Consider the following 24,130-nt stretch of genomic DNA (forward strand, 5'->3'; position numbering starts at 1 on the left):
AGTAGCTTCACAAGTCTGCCAGTCTCACCCAAATTATCTAGCCCAAAATACTACTGACTAGACTTCTCTTGAAGACAAAGAACAGGTTCTTTCAAACTTGGATCACATTTAAAAAGAAGGAAACAGGTTTAATCGAGAAAAAGTTTAGCTTCTTTTATGTAGAATCTCCAAAGCAAATCGCAGCTGTCAAAGCTAAAGATTCAAAGCAAGACCTCATTTGTGACTCAGTATTTTGAGTGACTTCGATGTATCCAAAGTTTTCTTGGTTTATATATTGTCATTATTACAGATTGCGACAACTCCAAATGCACTTAATCATTCTAACTCATGATATAACCTGAGAGTCCTGCAGGCTCTCTGACATTTTGGACTATTCATTTGAAACAGGATTAAAGGGTATCAAGCACCATGCAAGTTAAACACTCGTTTCAAAGCCCACGACTGTTGATTCATGACAAACATTTCAGAGATTACACAACATCCACTCACTACAAAACAGAGACAAAAACATGTGCCTGGAAATATGAATGGAAAGTAATATAATGACATTTAAGAGCTTTTCTACTAAAACAAACAAACAGAAAAAGAATAGTAAAAGGATCCTCACATTTCCACAAACTGTTACTCAAGTTTTGTCAATGAACTGGAGCTTTGTGGGCTGACAGAGGGCAGAGATGCCAAGGGAAGGCAAGAGATTTCTGGCTGGATACCCTGCATGAGCATCCACCACCCATCTGCTGTCCCAGCCTGCACTGCCTAGGGGCCTGGAGGATACAGGCAGCAGAGACAACTGTGAACTTCAATTTGTGAAATGATTTCTGTAATTCTGTGTTTCATGGGAACAAAGAAATGAACAGAGAACAAAAGAGAAAAGCCTCATATATATTTAGGAGAGTCCTTCAGAGTGGTATTCTCTTTGTAAACGAACTGACAAGTTGTAAATTAAATTTCCTATTCAAAAGCTAAACCACTAAATTTCATATTCAGCTCAAAACTGGAGACAAATATAAAAGAATCAGAATCACAGCAGGACTTTCAAAATGACCTTGGAATAATGCTGGACTGAGCTCTTAAACTGTGCTAACAATACGGTTTGGAAAATGAGGAAAGATATTGCTACAAAACAGACAGAGTATCTAACCAAATTCAATATTCTCTGAAGAGCTAGGCAAGGTATTACCTTCTTTCGTGATCTGCACACTATTGAAAAGATGAACTACATGAGATAGCTCAGCTACAGATAGCAAAAAAACATCAGAAAGACAGAGATGACACATAACTTGAATTGATAGGCAACGAAATCATACCTATTTGTTCAAGAAAGAAACAACAATGGGGGAAATAAGCAATAGAAGATAGCAAATAAATTAGACTGAACTAGCCCATCATTTCCATAGATTATTTCACTGTAAGTAGAGCAGACTTCCTTCAGGTTTATAATGTGTAACGACTCCCTCACCTCGACTTGCTTTGCCTATTTCCCCACCACAGTAACTAATGGGCTTCCTTTTAAAAGGAACAACGTAAGCGCAGCAAAATACTAAAAGTAGTCTTAATTTCCTAACTATTACTAATGGCTATTAAGAAAAAAAAGAGAATTTAGTACAGTGCAGCAATTTGACAAAACACTAAGATGCTTTCTGTTCCCAAAAACACAAGCTGAGGTCTAAAGCCTGGATGTACTTTGACAGTCTGTGTCTATGAGCATCTTCTGGAGAATATGCTCCTGAGCCTTTTGTACTAGTTGCTTGACTGTAAAAGGGTCACTTGCTTCCTCTTTATAGGAAGAAAAATAGTTCATAAATTGTAACAGAATGAATTCAAGCAGTTTTGGTTGTTTTTAAATCATGGTATAGGGAAAAGAAAGTAACATTTCAGATGCATCTGCTTCTTGCGATGCATTAAGGCCATGCATCCTATAAAAAAATCCCACATCTAAATGCTACTTTTTTAAATTGCTATTTTTTTTCTAGTTTAGCTTCATAACAAATGATAGGAGGGACTAAGAAAGGAGGGACTAAGAAAGAAAAGGCACAGGTGACCAACACTTACTGCTAGAGATAACTATCGGTTCACTGAATGTGAAGCTTGGTTTGCCTCCTTCCCCATGTTACACTTCTCATCTCTGACAAGAATCAGCAACATTCACTTCCATGCTTAGAGGCTTCTACAGTTATCAAGAAGTATAACTGGGATTTATTTTCCTCTAATTAATTTACTGTTTGATGTAAAAGTCTAAACTACAGATTGATAAGAAGCCAGCTGCCACAAATGATGCAAATCAAGACAATGGAACTAATGTGGGGGAGGCAGAGAACAAAGCTGAAATTAACTGAAGTTTTGATTAGAGAAAAAAAACAAAGACAAATCCTTGAAGTGCAATGCATGCTAATTTTATCTAGGAATTAATTGAAGTTTGCTATTTGCTGCATATTGCGCACACTGGACAACTTTATTATGTACAGGATTTCAAGATCGCAATTCCAGCAAATAAATTAACTTTCTACTACCATAATTAAAATTGATGTCACCCTTGTTTATGAGGATAGAAATTAACACCACAAAGAAGTGAGGCTGCTGCAAATTCTTTTAAAGTTGATCTGCACAGGTCAATAAAGTTTTTTTGATCTCTCTTCTTTAGCCATCTTTAGTAGCAATTCCATCTCAAAGAATAAGCCTAAGCAGAACTGAAAGGATATTTAAAAGATGAAGCAGGCAGTTTCAAGAGATGTTATGAGGAGTTGTTTGTATTTTGAATTAAATATGAACTAAATATTTTAAAAGCAGTTAAAACAAGTAGTTTATTTTATACAACAAAGGTAAAAAGTTTAATTAGGTGTATAAGGCTAAACAAGGTTTTAAATGATCTAAAATACTACAAAAAGATCCTATTTAAATCTGATGAGTTGGAGACACATTGGGACAAAATTCCAAGAGTTCCACCTTAAAGTACATCTATCAAACTAGGTGGAGTTACACCAATTTACAGAAGTCAGATAAAAACGTCATCCAGGAGTTGAAACTGCTTTGAATTTAACTTCACTACCTTTGTGAACAATGATGACAGTGCAACAATCTGCAGGCTATAAATAAAATCAATGCAAATCAGATCTAGATAGCATATGGTATTTATCATTATTTCAAACAATAAACACTTCAAAAATGAATGTTTCTTCATTTTCTCTAGCTGTAAAGCTCTTGGGTGTTAAGTAATTCTGATACTCTGTATTTACTAATATTTGTATAAAATCTTCTTAACATTCATTACTACCAATCCCAAACAATAAACAGTTCTCTGTCTCTGAATGAGGAGAGAATGAGCCCCACTGCAAGCACTCCTATAGTCTTGAAATCCAGGCAAAACCAAAATTAGGTGAAATTCCAAATAGACTCCTGAAACAGCAGGGTTAGATGATGTGAAGACCTTCACATTTTTTTAATCCTCAAGCATTGGTATTTAATGACATATTGGGTCAGAAAAGACCAACAAAATCAATTCAGGCAAACAATTATATTTTAACTTCTGCATAAAACACAGGCTAGAGGAAATCTCTAGCATGAGGCAATGATAGAGAGGTCTATTGCTAAAGACAGTTCAGTGAAAAAAATGTATTTTTTCTCCAATTTTCTGAAAATACCAGATATTGTCTCCTCCCAAGTTATGAAAGATAAAAATCAGGACAAACACCATATTTGTTTTGCAGCTTGGATCTTCCATGCCTCCTAGGGGAGAAGCCTCCATTAAAGGATCAAAGAATGTATCTCCTGTGGGATGATACACTCACAAGGAAACACAAGGATGCCTCCAATGTATCCAAGACATGGGAAAGGATTGAGTCCTTAAAATGCTGGCCCTAAATCACACAGGGACACAATACTCTGTACAGGGATGCAGTTCCTGTTGTTTCTCTCCCATTCCCACTTCCCATCAAAGGTTGCTCTGTCTTCTCTCACTTCCCTCTGATGTTCAAAAGTTGGGAGCTATTTTACCACACAATTTTATAAACACTGATAAAACAGTTCCAGGTTCATAGAGGAGATAATATTCCAGTTGTTCCATCAAACATTTCAACCATACTAAATGGCACTGTTCAGTTCTCATATTTCAAACCTAGATCTCTCTTTTGCCAGATAAATTACAGAAAAAAACCCAAACCAAATAACAAGCAATAAAGAATTCTCCTAAGAAGCACCAATTCTGTATCTCTATTAGGAAGGGCTGGATGGCTGAGAAGATTTCTTACGTAGAGGAACCATCAGGCACAGGCACAGTAAACAGGCCATAGCACTGCTTACTATGACTTACTTTATTTTCAACAGAAGAAGATCATATGATAGTTATGCCCATATGCTGATATTTATCAGAACTCTAGTTACACAGAAAAAAACCCCATTTATCTGGAATAAATTATTCTTTCATTTACTTATTTGTAATGTTCTATCAAAGGAGTACTCAATAAAATACCTGTGGCCTTACTGACAACAGTATTCAGGTCCTAAGGGCAGATGAATGTTTTCCCTTGAATGCTGACTGAGCAGAGCAAGAGTTTCTGCAATTCACACTAGCAGACAAGAAAAAAGAAAAAGAGTACCATGAGAAGTTACCTAAGCTAAAATGGACCTTGAGAGGATAATTATTTTATTAATCTACTCTTACAAACTTTCAGGCCTGAAAGTTTACTTTTCAGCCCTCCTTTCCTAGAGTAGAATAATATATTTCTGACTTACAACTTACTCAACGTCCTCATACAGTATTTAAAACAATAAAGTAGCAACTAAACTCTTTGTGGTGCTTTTACACTGAAACAGTTCCCATTTTGCTGTTTCCTCTTAGCTGCATCCTGGTAAAAAACAAGAGACTGACTTTGATACTGTGACATTTCCACCAGGCTCTACATGAACACAGCACAGCATACATTATTTAGTCAACCACTTCCAAGAGCTCACTAAATATTTAAAACCAGAAATATTGCAGAACACATTGCAAAGTTAAAAAAAAAACAAAAACACTACAAAATAGACAAAAAAACCCCAAATCTAACAAAAAAATAAAAATCTGTATCAAGGAACTTTTTAAACAGACGCAGTCAGAGAAGTTCTACCTAGATCTTTCAGTTTGGTGCACTGCCAATTATTAACTGGTGCCACAACTGAGGTTAATGGGCTTACAGAGTGACTTTAGAACAAGGTTGAATCAGAGAGGTCCAAGAAAGGCGTCAATCTATTCGCCCTGGGATACCTAACAAATAGCAGTTTACTTACTGGTAAGAATTTCATTGTCTAATTTTGAAAGAGCATATAAGGAATTAAGAAAAAACCTGTAAACAGAGGAAAAAGACCAGCATTTGGTGCACAGGAAAGTTAAAGTAAATAAAAAAGCCCAGTATTATCCTGTTCTTTTTACAGGAACAAATCTAATTACTTTAAATAACTATGCATTTGTTAACTGCACAAAATGAGAAAATTTGAAGTTAAAATTTGGAATAAACTTTAAACAAAGTAGGGGGGAAAAAGGCATTCTAAAATAGATATCAACAATCAAAACAGAAGGTGCATTGTGAGAAGCCCTGGTTTTCTTGAAACAGTACAAATAAGCCATCAGTGTATACTCCTGGTTGCACCTCTAAACCTCTTCTTACCTAATGTCCTCAAAAGAGTACATTCCCAAGATTCTTTCTAGACACATATCAGTGCTTTGAAATTAAAGCTTCTTTCTGCCTGCTGCCTCCTGCCCTCCACCTGAGGCTGGTTCAACCTTGCCGTGCTGAGAATGTATTTATAAACTTCCTAAAAACATTTGTTTTAGAAAAAAACCTTCTCAAGATCCTCACAATTTTAAACATCTCTTGTCTGCCACTGTTCCCAGTGAACCTGGGCACTTATTGAGGCATTTTCAAAAACACAATTATGTAATTACTGTAAAAGTCTTTCAAAAGGCACAATATGATACTGCTACACTACTTTTTCCTCAAAGAAATGGAAAACTCCAACCTGGGCACTGTTGCAGAGTTCTTAAAGAGACCCTTGATGTGCTCAGTCTCAAGGCTGTGGCTGCCAATGTTAAGACTCCTCTGATGCAGAAAACCAATCAATGGTATTTCTAAGTTGCCATAACAGTCATGCTTCATTTCAGATAAGGAAATGGAGCTATTTGCTTTCTGAATGTTACATAAACGATTTGTGAATTTGGAAGGTACAATCTGTGTTTTGTTTGCAGGACTCAGCACGGTTTCAAAGAAACCTGTTACTGTGATGTCTCCTGCTATGAACCTTCATATACACAAATATAAATAAACATAATATTAAAAAAAACCAATCAATTGGTATATTTTCTAAATATTATAAATATTTAGGAATTCTAAAAATATTCTAAATATTTCTAAATATTCTAGAAATTCTGTATTTTCTATTGGTTTCTAAATACAATTCTACACTACAGCTGAAATCTTAGGTGGAACTAACACCTAACTGAAGCCATACTTTAGATATATAAGGATGTTTGCTTAAGAACTAGTTGCCCTTGGCCAAAAAAACCCCCAGTATTCCAAAACCATCATGGAGAGTAAAATTCAATATCCTTCTCTCAAAATAAAAGTTTAGAGAAAGAAAGGAGTACAAATTTTAATCTCAACTTATAGAATTCTCACACAGAAAATCTTGAATGTTTGCAGAGAATTTTATCACACTGAAGAGTGGAAAAAATAGTTAAATGATTCTGAAATTAGCCACATTTCATATTAGATAAGAAACCTTTTGCGCTGAAATCCTTTCAGGTTCCCAATTCAGTAATTAAATATCATGGCAACATGTATCAAAAAAGTTTTTGACCATAGTTGTATCTTCCAATTAAATACTGTTCAGAAAATAAAGATTGGGAACATACAGAAGTATTTTTCAATTGTTCAATTATTATAGAGTTTTACAATACCACTCCAGCATAATGTGTGTAGTGCTTGGTCAGTACGCCCAAACCCATCATTAAGGAGAAAGGCAGAATTGTACGTTAGCAATGTCTCACAATACAAAACATCTTCCAAATGAAAAGCATTTTAAAGTCAGGTTTCTCTTACACAGTGTCCTCAAATAATTTGTTTCAAGAAACAGACTCGCTTTAGTGAGCTGATAAAAAAGCATAGCCCTGGCAATATCCAGCCTTCCTACTGTTCAGCAGGACATTTTCTTTCTACAATTACTTCAATTTCACTACTTAGCAAGAAGACATTCAAATTTTCATTGTACTTCTACCTTGCAGCAAAAGAATAGATAAGACTAATGCTAAATAGTCATGCACTGAGGATTCAAGGTCATGTCAGGTTAAGGTTTTGGATTTTATTTTTTTTTTTTTTGCAGCTTGGTATTCTGTAGGATTTTCAGTGTTGGTTTGGGTTTCTTTACACAACAGATGAAAATAAATGCCAAGGACTGACACCAGAAAAGATTGGCTAACTACTCCTTTGGCTTCAGGGCTAGTGCTGAGGGATGAATGAAATATGAGCCATCTGTAAAACTCAAACATGCTGGGAAAAATAAAAATACAAAATCCACATTTCAAGAGTAGTTTTGTTAATAATTGTTTAAAATAGTCCTGAGAGAGGACATATCAGCTAAATAATCATTTTTTCTACAGTTATTAAAGTAAATGTTATAAGGAGATTCACAAAGAGAACTGAACATGTAGAGAAAGAACTGAGTGTGGGCAACAGATAAAACCAATCTTACCCTGCTGCTTTCAAAAGCTGATACTAAACCCTTTTGTGAAATCAATACACAGCATGAGCTGTAAGAGTAACTCTGCTTAAGATACTTTCTTGGGAAGGAGTGATGATAGCTATGTCCATCAGCCAACACAAATGCTGGTTTGGTGTTTTCTAGCTCTATTTAAAGACATACCAAAACCACCAACCCCCATATGGAAGACAGCACAACACAGCAGTATGCATTGCTTTTTGGCATTTCCACTCAAACCAACACACTATGATTGCTGGGTTTCTGGAAGGAATTTTTAGCTAATAACTCAAGGGAAAACATGGGGCTGCTCAAATAAACATCTAACAGGAGTTCAGACAGATAAAAGAAGAATGGTTAGAGAAGAATGACATTACCTGGAATAAAATTTAACTGACTATTTAAGCTAAGAAATTACAAGTCTGCCAAAAACATCCTTGTGAAAGTGTGAATATTTTGACCAACCTGAAAAGAGGAAGCCTCAAGAGTTACAAACTCTCATTAGGCCTATGCCAAATTAAACAGTACATTTACATCATGATTCATTTGCCTTTTGCTTACTATTAAATAAACAGATTAATCAAGTACTAGAACCAGTTTAAATTCTATGAAGTGGAAATAATGTCCTTATTGTTCCTCTCACAATAATTTGACTCCTTATCTGGGAAGAAAATTAGCTTTGAAATACACTGTTATTCCAAAGAACAACTGCTGCTTTGCTGTGCATTTCAAAAGCAGGCGGATGGTAAATATTTATGTTGGTATGAACACAATTTATGTCTATATCAGAAGAACGTCCTGCATCAACTTACTGACTTTTTGCATTCATTGTTTTAGAGTCTTTTGCTTCCCCCCTTCAACTTGTTCATTGTTAGCGTCACAGTTTGGGGCTCTGTTTGTTTGTTTTTGTTGTAGGGGGATTTTTTTTAAAGATACTCTTACATAAAAAATGAAAGATGTTAAGTGGTTTATGTAAGACTCTAACCAGACATTTGAAAGCAATTTTTCTAAGTTACGTTTATTTGTCTTAGCATGTTTCAAAAATCCCAGCATAATATTCTTATGGTAACAACATAATCTGTTGAAAGATCTCTGCTCATTAGAGTCAATCATAATTAGGATGTCTAAGGCAAAATTATTTCTATTGTTGGTGGGGTTTTTGTTTGTTTGCTGTTTTCATTTTTTTCTTTGTGGAAATGGGTATCAAAATTTTCAGGTTTGGGGTTTTTTTTTCCCAGAAAAAACAGTTAGAGATCAGAAGTCAGGGTCTCTGGTACTTTGTCACGCTACAAAAAGGACAGGTTTCAAGAAGAGTCTCATTTGCTTGATAATCAATTAAAGTACTTATGACTATTAGTCTGTATATTAAAGTTAACTGTTCTTGAACAGAAAATGCATGCTTTAAATTGAAATGTCTTGTCTGTAAATGAGATCTAATAATGAAGGTGCACAGAAGAAGTGTATTAATGAGAGAAACCTCTGATGATGTAATTCTGATCTGCTCAAAGCAGTAATTGCCCTGGTCTTCTCTCTCTCTTGTACTAGATTAGGGACCAAATCTTATACAGTTCTCAAAGAGATATTCTGAACTTTTTGCAAGATACAATGCATCTATCAGACTGCACCTGAAGAATGTTAAAAATCAGAATTCACTTAGAATCATTAAGATTTGCTGCTTCCACAAAAATACAGTTTTGGAATGCTCACTACATCAGATTTTAAAATGTAGCATAGATTTGCAACTGCCTCAAGTGGACATTATGCATGCAGACCTTATATGAAAGGAAGTGTCACAACATCTGTTTTTTAAGCATCTTAAACCTGATCATTGAGCCATCCTTAGTCACATCTCAGAGTATAAGAACAAAAAAGGAAAATTAAAATATCATAGCAATATAAAGCTCGTATGTTATTAAAATTCTTTTACAACCATTCACAACCCCAGAAGAGGATAAAGAAAGGCTGTAATTAAGAACCAGCCTCTGAAGATAATCACCTTCTAATACTAATCTGCAATTAGTTATACCAGAATAATTGCTGGTCTTCCAGTATGAGTGGGCACATGGAGATTCAACTACAGTGCAGGCTGGGGCAGACCTTTACAAGTATCCTGATGGCAAAATGGGCTGGATTCACAATGTAAAGATAGTCTTGACTCACCTGTACATTAACCACTGTCAGCACAACTAGAAGCAGGAAAAACGGGAAAAAAAGGAAAAGAAAATAAAGCAAAAAATGGAAAAAAAAGCAGGCAACAGTTTTTAAAGCTGAAGCAAAACCATTGCTCAGATAAAAAAGGGACTTTAAGGAATTGGTACCGATGGCACCTTTGCTGCAAGAAGCAGGTGAATTAAAAAACAACCACCTAAATCTATAGGAACTGAGCAGAGTTATGCAGGAAGGTGTTCATCTTTTTTTGTTGTTGTTGTTTTATTTTTTGTCATTGTTGTTGTTTTTGTTATGTAAGGAGACAGGGAAAAGTAAATCTCATCATATTGGCAGATCAATTGTTTGTTGAAATTTAAAATATAATACAGAAAGAAAATAGACTGTAATGTTACCACAGCCTTTCAAAAAGCAGTTGTGGCCAAAAAAGCCCTTTCTGCATGTTTAGTTACTCCTTCACATTCTTCTTCCCTTCTACTTCTGAAGAGGACTTGCCTTAAAAATCAACTTTAAGAGACATCAGAAGAGCCACAGTATGCCCTGATTTAAGTGGCATGATTCCACTCACTTTCCTTCAGGTAATGATTCTCACCAGCCAGAAAGACAAGAGAAAAGATTATGAACATTTGCTTCCTAATAACAGGTCATTTGACAAAGAGATTTTAAGAGGTATTCAGAGTATCACTGGGCAGAGCTTCTGCCAATTTTTTATTTGGTCTTCCAATTTTCAGGGTTTAGTGCAGAAAATTTTTCAAACAGCTGAGGAAACCAAGACCCACTAAAACACTCCATTTCCTGACAACAGGCACAGTATATAGGTAACTCCAGACACGTATCAACCCATACATTAAGAACTCTAGTATGGAGCACATCATGGGAAAGTCATCCAGTGCTTTTCCTGACTGTTCCTGTGGTGCAGATGGGAGGAAAAGCTGAATTTTGGATGGTGTGTTCTGATGGCAGCTGAGGAAGGGATGACCATGAAATCATATTGGTTATCTGTCTTCACACACGATATTTTTTCAAATAACTTTGGTCAAAAGAGGTTAGGAAGCAAGTAAATAGTTGTAAAAGAATGGTCTAGAACTGTGAACCTTTGAGATTTAACTTGTAAGAAAAAGGTTCACCATGAACCATCCCTTCTGTTCATTCCATTATCTCTTGCCTCTTTATTTGCACTGGACAGCTAACCCTTCTGGCTTTGAAATTCAACAATTTGCTATATACACAAAGGCAAACATGACAGTATTCATCTCATGCTCAAAACATAATTTAAATTAGCATCAAGACCCAAATCAGTTGAAGGCATAACAAAGCTGTGAGCCTTTCAAGACAAAATTAACTAATAATTTTAGATTTTTCTTGTGACACCAAGTTAATGGACAGAAAACAAATTTGGTGTGATAAATGAGAATCAGAGCAGAAATTATTCCTAGATTACATTAGGGCTGCTTAAATCACGATAACATTTTAATTTGTTTTTCAGTTTTGAAATAAGTACCCCTGAACTAGTGTACAAAATAATAAAAGCAATTTCATTTAGGTAGACACCTCTAACTTTTTCCTCGATCAACATTTTACTAAAAAGATATGTTCAGATGAATTGCTCCTTTCCCTACCCCAAAGTTTCACATAACTGCTGGAATTAATTCTGTATGCACACATTCATTTTTTAAAAATATTATTTCCAAAAATAGCGTTTCAATTTACTGAAATATGAATGCATTTAAAGTACTACACTTCATCCTGTCATTGCACTGTACACAAGGAAGAGATAATGCTTTTTTAGGGGCCAAAATGAAAACATACTGCACATAATGATTTTTCTGCCTTTAAGACAAAACTTCTTTGTCAAGGGAAAAAGTAAACTTTGATCTCATGAAAAAACCTCAACCTGCTTCTACGTCTGAAAAGTGTTACAACTGTTTGAGGAAAGCCAAATATGTACAAACACTAAGATGATTTCTCCTTTCCCCCTCCAGCAATGCTGTATGCAAATTCAAAATGACAAAAGCAAAACACAAAACACAGACAAGAAACCATTAGAGATTAGATGCTCAAAGACATTTTGAATTGGACATATGAAATTTCTCAGTAATGATTTTTCATTCCTTTGTGGGTTGTTTCTTTAAAAAAAAAACAAACTTGCTCAAGTGATAAATGCTTTACATGGATCACCTATGAAAAAAAGGGAGAAGAATCCTCTGAAACAAGTAAAATTACACCTTTATCTGTAAAAAAATATTTGCCAATGTCATTACTCATTTTGTTTTGTTCCATTTCATTCCTTTACACAGCCACATTATGGTGGTAGCTTATTTCAATACTTGTTTTCTTATTTAGATCTTAATGGGAACATTTTATTTTCAGAAAACAACATATCCTTTGAAAGCCTGCTACATCATGGTAACAGCAGGCGGGAAGACAAGAGAAAAGGTCCTAACAGGAGCCTGGTAAAAACTTCTCATGTCCCTGAGCTCAGCCTCACAGTATCTCAGACATGGATCACATCATCCCTTTATGAACTGGGAAATGAAAAAATCACAAATAAAAAACTGACTGAGAGAATATGACATGGACACAGCACCTTTATTAAGATAAATTTTATTAATTTCTACAAGCCCCTTCCTGTATTTCAGTTTCCGGAGGCAAGCAGTAGATTTAGTTCTGTATTCTTACGTGCAGTGTACAAACCAAACAGCCTTCCAGGTAGGAAATAAACTAAAACCACACTGTTTCTGGCCTACAAATATAAAAGCAAACAGTAAATACAAAAAGGAATTTGGACAATTTCTCTGAAAACTTCAATTATGTCTAGGCTGAACTCCATAAACTGAAAACTATTTTAAATTAAGATACTCCCTGCTTCATATTTAATTAGGACATACCTTTCCAACGCATAAGTAGGAAAGCAGGAAGGCTGTAACAAGCTTAGTGCAAGACTGATTTTTCTTTCTGTTTTCTTTCTTTTTTTCTCTCAAACAGAACAATACATTTCACATACTGATAAAATTTGCACAAATACGGCAAGTTTTCTTTACATCTATTGAAATTAATATGTCAATACTCCAGCATGCTTATCATCCTGTGGGCTTTGAATAGTCATAGAATCATTATGGTTGTCTGCAAAGTCCCCCACTAAACCACATCCCCAAGAGTCACATCTGATAAACACCTCCAGGGATGGTGACTCCACCACTTCCCTGGGCAGCCCGTTCCTGTGTCTGACCACCCCTCCAGTAAAGAAACTTCTTAATACTCAATCCAAATTTTCAGTGTTGTAACTTGACAGCATTTCTTCTTATACTATCACTTGTTACCTGGCAGAAGAGACCAACCCCCACCTGGTTACAACCTCCTCTCAGGTGGTTATGGAGATATGGTATCATATGGTATCAAATGGATCACCTCTGAGCCTTCTTTTCTCAAGGCTAAACCAAATGTATTGAAAAAATACAGAGTTTTAAAGAATTAACTATTCACATATTCAAGAAGAAATATATAAAAGCTGTTTGGTACAGCTAAATAGTACACAAGGATAAAAAACCGTAATAACGTAAGTGAAGACTTATAGAAAATAGAATATACATTCACATAGTATTTTGGTGTCTATAAATAACTACTACTTGGGCTATGTTAGCTTAGAAGAAAGAAAAATGTCAGTTATGGAAGTCCAACCAAGTTCAGACTTCTGCACTTTTCCCTTCAAGGAATATTATGCACAATTCATGGCTTGCCAAAATGGTGGCAGCCACTAGGAGCTACAGAAATAACCGATCATGAAATTAAACAAAGAAGAACAGCTCAGCTTGAGCCAAATTCTTTGTTTGTTTTTAGGAGCTCAAGATAAATTCTGGAAAAGCATGCTGTCAATCCATCAGTGTATGCTAACACATGTTAATGTGTTCCATCAGATGTGCTTTTTTCCCCCATTAATATTTTCAAATAAGACCATGCATTTCTCCATTATAAAGATAAAGGTTGTGAGCTTAAGCTGCAAAAGAGCTGACCTATAATACAACCACCCAGATGATCCAGGCTTTCCTGCAGTATTTTGTATTAACAGTTAGCTGGATTAAAAAAAACAGGAGAGGCTTAAGGGAGCTGTTTCATAGCCCACAGATTGACTCTTAAATCAAGAGTGAGCGGATTACAAGATTGCTTTTAAATAATCTCTCTAGAAATGCCACTTGAGAAGATATTCTATGAAAATACCTTGCTTGCAGGAATTGCTCTGAATTTCACAAAAAGATCTGAATACTTATCCTAACTGAGTAAAAGTTCTAAGCTTCTGGCTGTAATACTAGACTGCACTAGTACTTTTGGCTTTGTGAATAATCCTGTTCTCCTTGAGACATTAGCCACTTGTCCCCGTTACTCCTCCTGCCCTGCACTTTTATGTAGTACATTGAGACAGAAGTAGTGGTTTATATTCAACAAGATCTCCCAGCTCAAAAAGTACCAGTACTATTTGGAAATGAAGAAAAAAAAAAAAAACAAAAACAAAAAAAAAGACAACAAAACCCCCCCAAAATCTCCCTCCAACAAAATTATTTTTGTTTCAGCCAGAAGTAATTTTATAGTAATTTTATTGTATTCATATCCCTGCTTTCTAATTTACTCCACTATAAATTCCACCAGTATTTAGATCAGACAGTACAAAAGACATTTTTTGCTGTGCAGGTGGTGAGACAATGGAGAAGTTGCCCAGAGAAGTGGTGGATGCCCCATCCCTGGAATTGTCCAAGGCCAGGTTGGATGGGGTTCTGACTAACCTGGTCTAGTGGAAAGAGTCCTAGCCCACAGCAGCACTGCTTGGGTTGATGACATTTAAGATGATCTTTTGGTTGTTTCCCTTCCCACCTAAAACATTCTACAATTCTACAGAATTTCAAATTGAAGATCCCAAAATACACCTGAGAAAGAACAGGTGAACATTTATAAAATATATTCATGTGTTAATATGCTTTGCTCTGCAAACCTTACCACTTCTCAGGAAAAACAGAAAATACCTTGTCTCTTGAAAATTAATGCAAATTTAACTACAATGTTGTTCAAATTCTTATTCTAGCAAATTCCTCTGTATGTGTTGGATTAATGGCCTCACAAAATTAGGACAATGAGAAGATTCTAAGGTAATAACATCTTGTAAAAATAAACTTTTGAACAAATAAAGACGTCTTTTTTTTTTTATTCCAATGTCATCACAAAGTGTTATCTCAGCTTAAGCTACATTGATTTGGGGAATTAATGACACTACTGAGATGAAATAATGTCAAATTACCTCAACTGCATGCATTAAAATCCAAATTGCAATCTGTGCCTAAGGATCTAATATGACAGACTTTCCAAATACAAAATGTGTCCTGTGCAGTCATGTCTCAAACCAACAACTCCTGCCCGAGTAACACATGGGGTTTAATTCTGCTTGGCTCTGCACTGCCCAGAGAAACCAGGCTGGGAAAGAGCAATGTGCACCAAAGGTAGGTTTGAGATTAACAGACCCCTCTGCGTGCTCCTACTCACTGGAGCCTGATGTTACTAAATTACTTGATTTGGTTCACCTTTCTTTAAAAGCCAACCTAGGAAGTATAATCAGGAAGACATTTTTTGCTCTTCGCTAGATGGCTTTGGAAAAAATAGTTCCATTTTTCTCTCAGCCCTTTCCAGACTACTGAGTACAGACAGACTGCAAAAAGTAGAAGTAAAACACAGCTGGGTGTGGTAAGAGGCTGCTGCTGCTTCCTTTCAGCATTGGGGGTTTCAGAAATAAGTAACTTAAAACAAGCACTGACAAATTATCATCATCAAAATTGCATGTAACACAGTGAGCAGTAGGGAGAAAAGAAAAAAGCTTTAACATCCACATCCTATTTACCGCTGCTTGAGTGGGTATGCTTACATGCTCTTAGAACACAAAGTTCTTGCATTGATTTAGTTTTTAACAGGCACACCACTTCTGCAGACACCTGGCTTTCAGGAAATGAATGACCTCCTGCAGTAAGCATTTCATTAGTGACACTAATAAACTCAGAAACCAACTTTACTAGTCTGTTCTGTGACATGGCAGAGGCCAAGTTCTGTGTGAAAACTGTATCTTATTACATGAACTTATTGTAGAAGGCACAACAGAGAGAAACCCCACCCCCACCCCCCAAAAAAAAAGTTTACTCTTTCTCAAAGCGCAAATTATAATGGAGACCTGAATGCTGGACTTCACTTTTATCCACAGATCAACTTAATTTTTAGTTGAAAATCTGAAAATATTTTTAATTTCCTTTCAGTTTTGCATTGTGTCTTTCAACCAGGGACACAGAGCACTAGAAGCAGAAAATAATCTCAAAAAGGCATTTTACATACCTTACAATGTGAAGGCTCTTCTGAAGCACTAATGATTAACAAATTGTTCATAGACTGAATCAAGCTTTATGGAATTTTTTAAGTCACTGTAATATGTAACAGTTTAAAGCACTTCAAGTGTACATAAACAGAAGGCATTCAAAGCATTTTGTTTGAATCAAAGTTAACCACAGCAAAGGAAGTGCAAGATGGCTATGTTTAATTGCTTAAACAATGAATCATATGCAAAGTAATGTTTACACAAATGGAGATAGAAAAATTTGCATATGCACATATAAAAATGTTTCTACATATTATAGAGTTTTAAAAACTTAGCATAGTTTGATTACCTGGCAAAAATATTCTGTCTTTTACTCAAATATTAATTTTGGACAATGTTTGATGTTTAATCAAAACAGATTCTTTTGTACAAAACTGTAGGTTTACATGCAGAACTTCTCAGAAATTTAAGACGTTTTCAAGACAGAGCTTTTACAGTGGTGCTTACATTCTGAATCAAGAAAGCAATAAAATCTAAAAGTAATGTAAATCTGTTGATTTTAAACTTACTTGAACTTAAGGTGAAGAGAATGAAAAGAAATATACTTTAGTCTTTGGATCTATCTTTAATAATTTTTTTCCATAAAAGACAGATAAGTAAAACTAATCGATGTCATGTGTATATAGTTTGATTATAATTTATTGTAAAGAAATTCTGAATCTTATAGCTGTGGAGAGAAAGATAAAAAATAACTATGACAGGAGAGAATAACAGCCATGTCCTGTAGAGTCAGAAATCCAGGTGTGAAAAAAGCTTATCATAATGATAGCAGTTTGTCATAATTTCTGTAATAAATAACATTTTTGAAGAACAGAAAAAGTAAATTCCTCTAAAATCCTGTGCTGAAAGGTACAGTACATAATACAGTTATAATATATAGTGTAGAGTTATATAAAATTATAATATATGGAGGCCTATTTCTTTGTTCCTCAAAACAACAATAAAGGAAAAATGGAGGCTGCCACACAAACAGAAATAGAACTCTTATAACTTAGAGATTTATTTTACAACTTGGTTTATTATTCTTTAGCAAGCCCTCACATCACATCAAGTATTAAATTTGCAGACAAGGCTGCATGCACTCACACATGGATAGCGGAGATGTCACAAGTCTGAACTCTGAGCTTTACAAACCATACAATATGCAAGGCAACAGATGGAGCCCTAGGAATGAAGTTTGAGACACTAGCAGAAGTTTCAACAACAGTATCCCATGGTTACATGATGCTACTAAGCACAATTATAAATAAAATAAAATTTTAAAAATAGCAGTCCCATCCTTAAAAAAAAAAAAAAAAAAAAAAACCCAACACCTTTTAATTGATGCAGAATGTCAGAATGCCTTGATATACCATAAATCTTCTCCACTGGTAATGTAGTCATAGCCAATACTCAGCAGAGGTGTGTACAAACTAAGGAAACATCATCACTACTCTGAGACAAAAACAAGGTGCCACTCATGCCAGCTACCTCAATTAATACTATTCCTTCTACAATCCTGGAAAATCCAACCTGGATTTCACTCCACATGAATACAGCTGCAGCAAATGTTGCTTCTCAAGCAGTTCTGAGGATGCTGTTGACTGTGAAAGTTTCTGTTTCAAGGTTTCTGCCTTGAGAGGTCATAGTGTGGACATGGATGCACCACCACATACAGATTGCTGCCTCTAACAATTTTATTTATGTATTTAAATAACATACACACATGTATAGTGCTTTATTCTCTACACTTTCAAGGAGGATGTACAGTCAACCTCCAAAACAGATTCCTAATACTGGGACATATTTAATTTGTGATGAGAGGTGGGATAAGACTGGTCTTTGTGTGATTTAGTTTTGAATTATGAGACAATCTCTCTCTTTAATTGTTTTTTTTCTCCCAGTCACTCTAATGTGTTTTGAGCAAGTGTAGAAATGAAGCTTGCTTCAATCAACTCTAAACAAATAAATATTAACAGTTTTCACCTCTAGACCTGGCAGAAGAGACTGTCAAAGTGAACTATGAAGCCTAATACATAAATTTGAATTCTTCCCACTGCCACTGCCCAATCCATGTGAGTGGGGTTGCATATGGGGTATTATGCTACAAAGTTGGAGGTGGTCTATCACTAAATCTCTGAGAAACTGTAGGTGAGATTTCAAATTACACCCTTGCTTTCTACTTTAAAGTGAACATAATTGTTTTCTGTCAGGCTGCCACAGAATTAAAGCACCTGCTGGAACTGGCAGCACATTTGTCACCTATCCTAGGCAAGCACATTAAGAAGGATGACTTCAAACTACCTCTCCTAAAGCTGCAGCCTGTACCGAGTGAGCACTTCAAGGTTGCTTTTCCAGAGGAGCTGACTGAAGTGAGCGAGTTTGAAGAGCATATGCTCTCCCAAGGCCACTCTTTAGATGATGGCCAAAAAATACACCCTGTAACCAGTGCACAGATGTAAGATGCATAAGAAAGTGAACAGAGAAAAGTGTCAAAATGCAACATGCCAAAGAGAACCAAACTCCCTTAAGTTTAAGCTAAATATCATTCTTGATACAATTTCTTTTTCATCTAGAATAGATAGCAATAAAAATAGTAGTTCAGATTCTGTTTAAAGTAACATTCCTTTTTATATAGTCAGTTATGCTGCACCATTTTTATTTCAGGTTTCTAATGAATATTATTAAAGAAAATGGTACATACCTTTCTCACACTGATATTTGTCCTACTGATACAGTTTTTGTACCATTCCTGGTCTTGTTTGTCAATATTTTTTCAAGAGCCTGCTGTTATGAAATTCCTTATTTTAAAAGTAAATTTCTGAAAAAATATTTAAGTTTGTCTCACTAAAATACTCTGAGGAAAATGCATAGCATTTTACTTTTAAGGGCAAAGAAGGAGCAAGGTCTTATCACAAGAAACTCTTTTGGTGTATGCAAAAACACCCCTAAGACTAGAGAATGTGGATAAAACTGCTGTGTAAATGAACTAACAAGTGGAAAAAAGGAAACTTAACAGACAAATTAGATAGTAGTGAAACAAGTGAATGTCAACCCAAACAGTAACACTATCAGTCAATGCTCATGATTGCAAAAAATGTTCTAGTTACTTCAAATTACTTCCTAACTATATATATAGTCTCAAAAGTTGTTTTTCAGGGAGTGAAACTTGGTCTCTGGAGTCTTAATTAAGGATTGTTTTACTATGGGAGAATTATGAAAAATCATGCTAGAGGTTCATGTAGCAACTAATCTCCATTTAAATCAATGGATTTGAGCTTAAGCCAATTTCAAATAAAAAAAAAAAAAGAACCAAGGAAATGATTGTTAGCAAGATGAAAAGCAAGACCCTATAGGGGCATAAAACAGTTAGTATTTGTGCTATGAAGGATCTCAAGGACCCAAAATGCTATTTAAGGCCCTTTGGGTATGTATATTCCAGGCAACAAAACAACTACCCTCATTTGTCTAAATCTAGAGACACAGATGTATCTTGCAAGATAAGGAGAGACCATGGAAACAAGTCCACTGAAGAACTGGCACAGCTTTTTTACAGGTCTTGCAGGCTTTCCCTAAGTGCAAGGCACATGCAGTGAACAAGAAAAATACAAAAGGAACATTTAAAGAACAACAATTACTGTTGTCTACAGCTTGTCTTCAGCGGCAGAATGAAAAATGAAGCAAAAAGAAAATGCAAGGATGTAGAGACAACAGTTTTGTAGTGGTAAGTTCAAATAATATTTTGAAGAAATTTGTGTGAGTCTTTATTTACACTGAAGTTAAACATTACTGGGTAACAACAGTGGTTGCTTTATTTTCAGGCTGAGATCAGAAGATTCCTGTAATACTCTACAAGTCTTATAACAACTTCTATTAGTCCTTGTTTAGTGCTTGAGGAATTATGCTCAATCTCAAGCCTTTTTGTTATTTTGTAGGGGACTAAAACTGACAATTAAGAATTTTAGTCAGATACAAGTTTTTTATTTTGGATCTGTTTTCAAATCCTGATATTAGGGAGAGCAGAGATCTATGGCCCTAAATATTTTTGCATATACTTTCTGGTTTTAAGTTAATTAGATGGGTATGGTATTTCAGTATCACTGTAACTACAAACAAAAACACTTGAGTAGGGAGAGGGAGTTTTTTCTTATCATTTACAATTAAAAAGATTACTTTCACTATTTAATATACAAACATTGTAACTGCTTGAGCCTATGAGTGTCATTAAAGTTCAGACATTCAAATGTGCATTGTCTATGTCAAGGCCTTAATAGAAAATTAGTAAAGAAAGAAACCTCTTAAGAAGCACACGTGCTCCCAGCTAAAGCATTGTGCAGAAGAACTTGGAATTTTTGTGACTTCCTAAAATTCTGTGTCACCTCCTGACTCGTAACTGGCCTGTCTCAGTATTAAAATCTGTCTAAAACAGGAGCGGAGCTGCACAAACTACAGCTACATTGGGATCGTTGCTCTCTACCTGCTCTGAAAGAAGAAAAATTAGACACAGCAAAAGTTTCTAAACAATTGCTACTTTTTTGCTATTACTATGAAACAAACTGGCCTTCCAGAGAGTGCATTCACTGCTGCAGGACATTTATCATTGTTATTCTCATTTTCAGCCAAGCATATGGAGTTTCTCCTTTCCGAGGTTAAGTCTTCCAAACCAGATGCACACACGGAGCCTGAGAGATCACTTGGAAAGCTGCTCATAAAATCAAAACACAGACTGGAGGAAAGAATGCTCCCAAAGGTTTTTGTCAAAAGGGAACCAATTGACTGGAATGACAGAACTTTCCTATTCACATTTAAGTTTGCATACAACACTCATTGCCAATAGTGGGATATAAGCAAGTGGAAAAAAAAATAAGTCTCCAGTGAAAATTAAACACCCAGAAACATGAAAAATAAGAATTACAACTTTCAGGATTTTTGCAGTGGTGTCTTAGAGATACATGTAAGAAGGACAGAGAATCATTAAGTGTGAAAAGTGAGAAAGATGAGAGAAAGAGCCACAATCAGTGTTTGATGCACAAACTTCTGTCAGCAGGAATCAGCTTGCATGTATAGAGCCCAAACGATGCTCCAACATGTGTAATTAAATATTATTCCAGATCTTCAAAGAGAAATTCCAGGATATATTTGAGAATACAGATTTGCACTCCTGACACAACACTTTTTAGATGAGGTTTCTTTTTCCTTAAGGTGAGCAAAGCATTCAGAAATCAGGGTGCTTCTTTGCCGGGTTTTCAGACAGGAAGTATAAGATTCTTAATGGAAGGATCTAGGGAAGCACAGAGGCACCTGGAATGCCTTCTCCAGGTGCTGTGGAAAGAAGATTTCCACTCCTTCCATCACCCTACAGGAGGCTTCTCTTTCTTACCTTTGGCATTCACACAAACCTGCAAGTTAAAGAACTCATTTGTCACCATATTTGCTTAATTAGATAGCATGTTGCAGCATGCATTTTAAGTCCACAGGACTGACAGCATTCTGAATTTATGTTTTCTCCTCCAACAGTTATTACAATCTTTCCACCTTTTATATATAGCAAACTATAATGTAGTTACAGAACCACTTGCAGTACTCAGAGATACCCAATATTAATTGCTCAATCAGCCAGCATTGACACACTGGATTTAACATGCCACATCGCATTACTGATTATATTTCTAATCTTACTAAGTCAATCTGGGCCAAAGACACCTGCAGTTTAGCTGGAGTATTCAGTAAACACCTGTTTCCTTAACTGTTACAGTATCACTAGTTTGAATGGAAACATACACCTTGAACATTTCGATGCCTGATTGCACACTTCATAAATATTTATTTCATTAACTCTTTTTCGTTTTTTCTTTCTCAAGAGTGAAGCAAACAACCTGCATTTTCTTGGAAATAATAGTTTTACTAGTATTGCATATGGTGAATTAGTTTGTTCTGTACCGAAATTGCTTCAATTATTTTTAAGAAAATCAGCACAGTATTTTCTGAGTTTTCTCCTAATACAAAGAAAGAGAATATGTACCAGTATAGGTAAACTTAAATCCAGTGTCACCATTGTCTTATGTTCTCTGGGTTTTTAATCAGTAAATATGTTCAGTACACCATTATGGAAGAAGGACAATATACATCCAACAGTCCAATTAAAATTTATATAATAAAGTATTTAACACAGAAGTAGAAAACAGTACTAAGCTAAAATTTCTATAATTTTCAAGTGTTACATTATCAGAAAATCAGATGGTGATTTTGTAACAGGCTTTCAGTACTTTTGTTCCCCAAGAGACTATCACAAATGTTACGCAGAACTTGTCAGACCACATTACAAAATTTTTACTGAAAAGTAAGAACTATTTTGCAAAGAAGTTAAACAATGTGGGAAATGTGGGAAAGAAGAGACAGCATAAATAGCTTTCAAATTTTCCATAAAGATAAGAATATTCAACGTTTAAGATGACTTCATTAAACTGTAACTTGCTGATTAAATTGGACTAACAATTGAACTTTCTTGTAGCGACTGTGCTTAGGAAGTAACTCAACAGTTTTATTTTACAGTTGATGGACCAGAAGAAAGTACCACTAACTCTTACAATTTCTGTGCTTTGATAGCAGAATGTACCTCCTGTGTCTGTGATTTGTCCTTGCCTACCTCATTAAGCACTAAGAAGCAATGAAATAGGTCAACTAATTCCAGACTACTTCCTGACAATTAATAACTGAAATAAAGCACAGAGCTAATCTTTAGTAAATTCATTGTAACCCTACAAAATTTAAGAGAGTAAAAGAAGAAAGACAAAATACAACTCAGCTGCATGAGCCACAGCTCACCACCTGACAAATTTGCAAAACTACAATTAAAATACTAGTCTGAGTTGTAAAAGTTATTTCTCATACACTTAGAAACCATCTTGATTTTATTTTCTTGTCTTACCATACTTCTTACAGACAGAAAAACAAGGCATATTATCTTTTGTAATAAATCTATAAAAGCATTTGTGCTCCAAATTTCAGCACTGTGATAAATACTGTGGATATAAGATGATGTCAGATCATTTTATTTCCCCGCCACGCATTCTGTAGATGAGAAAATGAGAGACTTTTTCCTGAGATTACTTACCCATGAAGTTCAGATAGCTCTCTCCTCCGAGTGCATGAGTAATGAGACGAATCATTTTATGAAGCTGTATCCCACGATCAATAACTGGCGTCAGAGGCATGAGCACACTCATGTTTGTGTACATCTCTGCATCCATCAGGCGAAAGGCCAGGGTTTTATCACCAACCAGGGCCTAGAACAGTTCAGAAAGACACTGAAGAAAATCCTTGGGTGTAATAGAAGTATTTCTAGGTTTTGATTTTTTTTTTAAACAGGGGGTCTGTATCATGGGAGGAGGACTTGCAAGATCATTGCAAGATCCAGTCCCTGCTCCTGAAGGAAACTGCCAATCATTATCGGGTCATGGTGACCCCGCATTCTGATCACTGCATCTGTGCACTGTGTGATGTGCCATACAGATCTGGTCTGTTGCCAAAAACTGAGGCAGAGATGTCCATGAGCTGAGCCTGGACTGGATGTCAGCCCCAATTGTCTGTTTTCCCCTTGCAACTCTCCCCATTGTTACTGGGGCTCCTGAGCTGATGGGAATGAGTGTACATGGTAACAGCCCAGCATCTATCTAACCCCTGCTCCTACATTTCACCTAATGGGATCATACTGCGTAATTACTTCTAAGAACTTTTTCACCTACAGATATCAAATGTGAAATATCAGCATCAGCTCAGTAAGTCACAACTGACCCATCATTTGAGAATTTTTTATAGGAAACAGAGAAAATAAGAAAACAAACAGCTAAACTAAAAGTT

At 35.6% G+C, this 24,130-nt stretch overlaps 1 protein-coding gene across 4 annotated transcripts in view; it reads right to left on the bottom strand.

The window, feature by feature from the left end:
• Positions 1–24,130, bottom strand: part of GBE1 (1,4-alpha-glucan branching enzyme 1) — a 140,212-nt gene that overhangs the window by 19,819 nt on the left and 96,263 nt on the right. For all 4 annotated transcript variants that reach the window (XM_041480219.1, XM_041480221.1, XM_041480222.1 and 1 more), the window contains exon 12: positions 23,385–23,556. In XM_041480219.1, coding sequence (XP_041336153.1) covers positions 23,385–23,556 — 172 coding nt within the window. The remainder of the gene's footprint in view (positions 1–23,384; positions 23,557–24,130) is intronic.

This window comes from Pyrgilauda ruficollis, unplaced genomic scaffold, assembly GCF_017590135.1.
Source record: "Pyrgilauda ruficollis isolate IOZ18807 unplaced genomic scaffold, ASM1759013v1 scaffold50, whole genome shotgun sequence".
Classification (NCBI taxonomy): domain Eukaryota; kingdom Metazoa; phylum Chordata; class Aves; order Passeriformes; family Passeridae; genus Pyrgilauda; species Pyrgilauda ruficollis.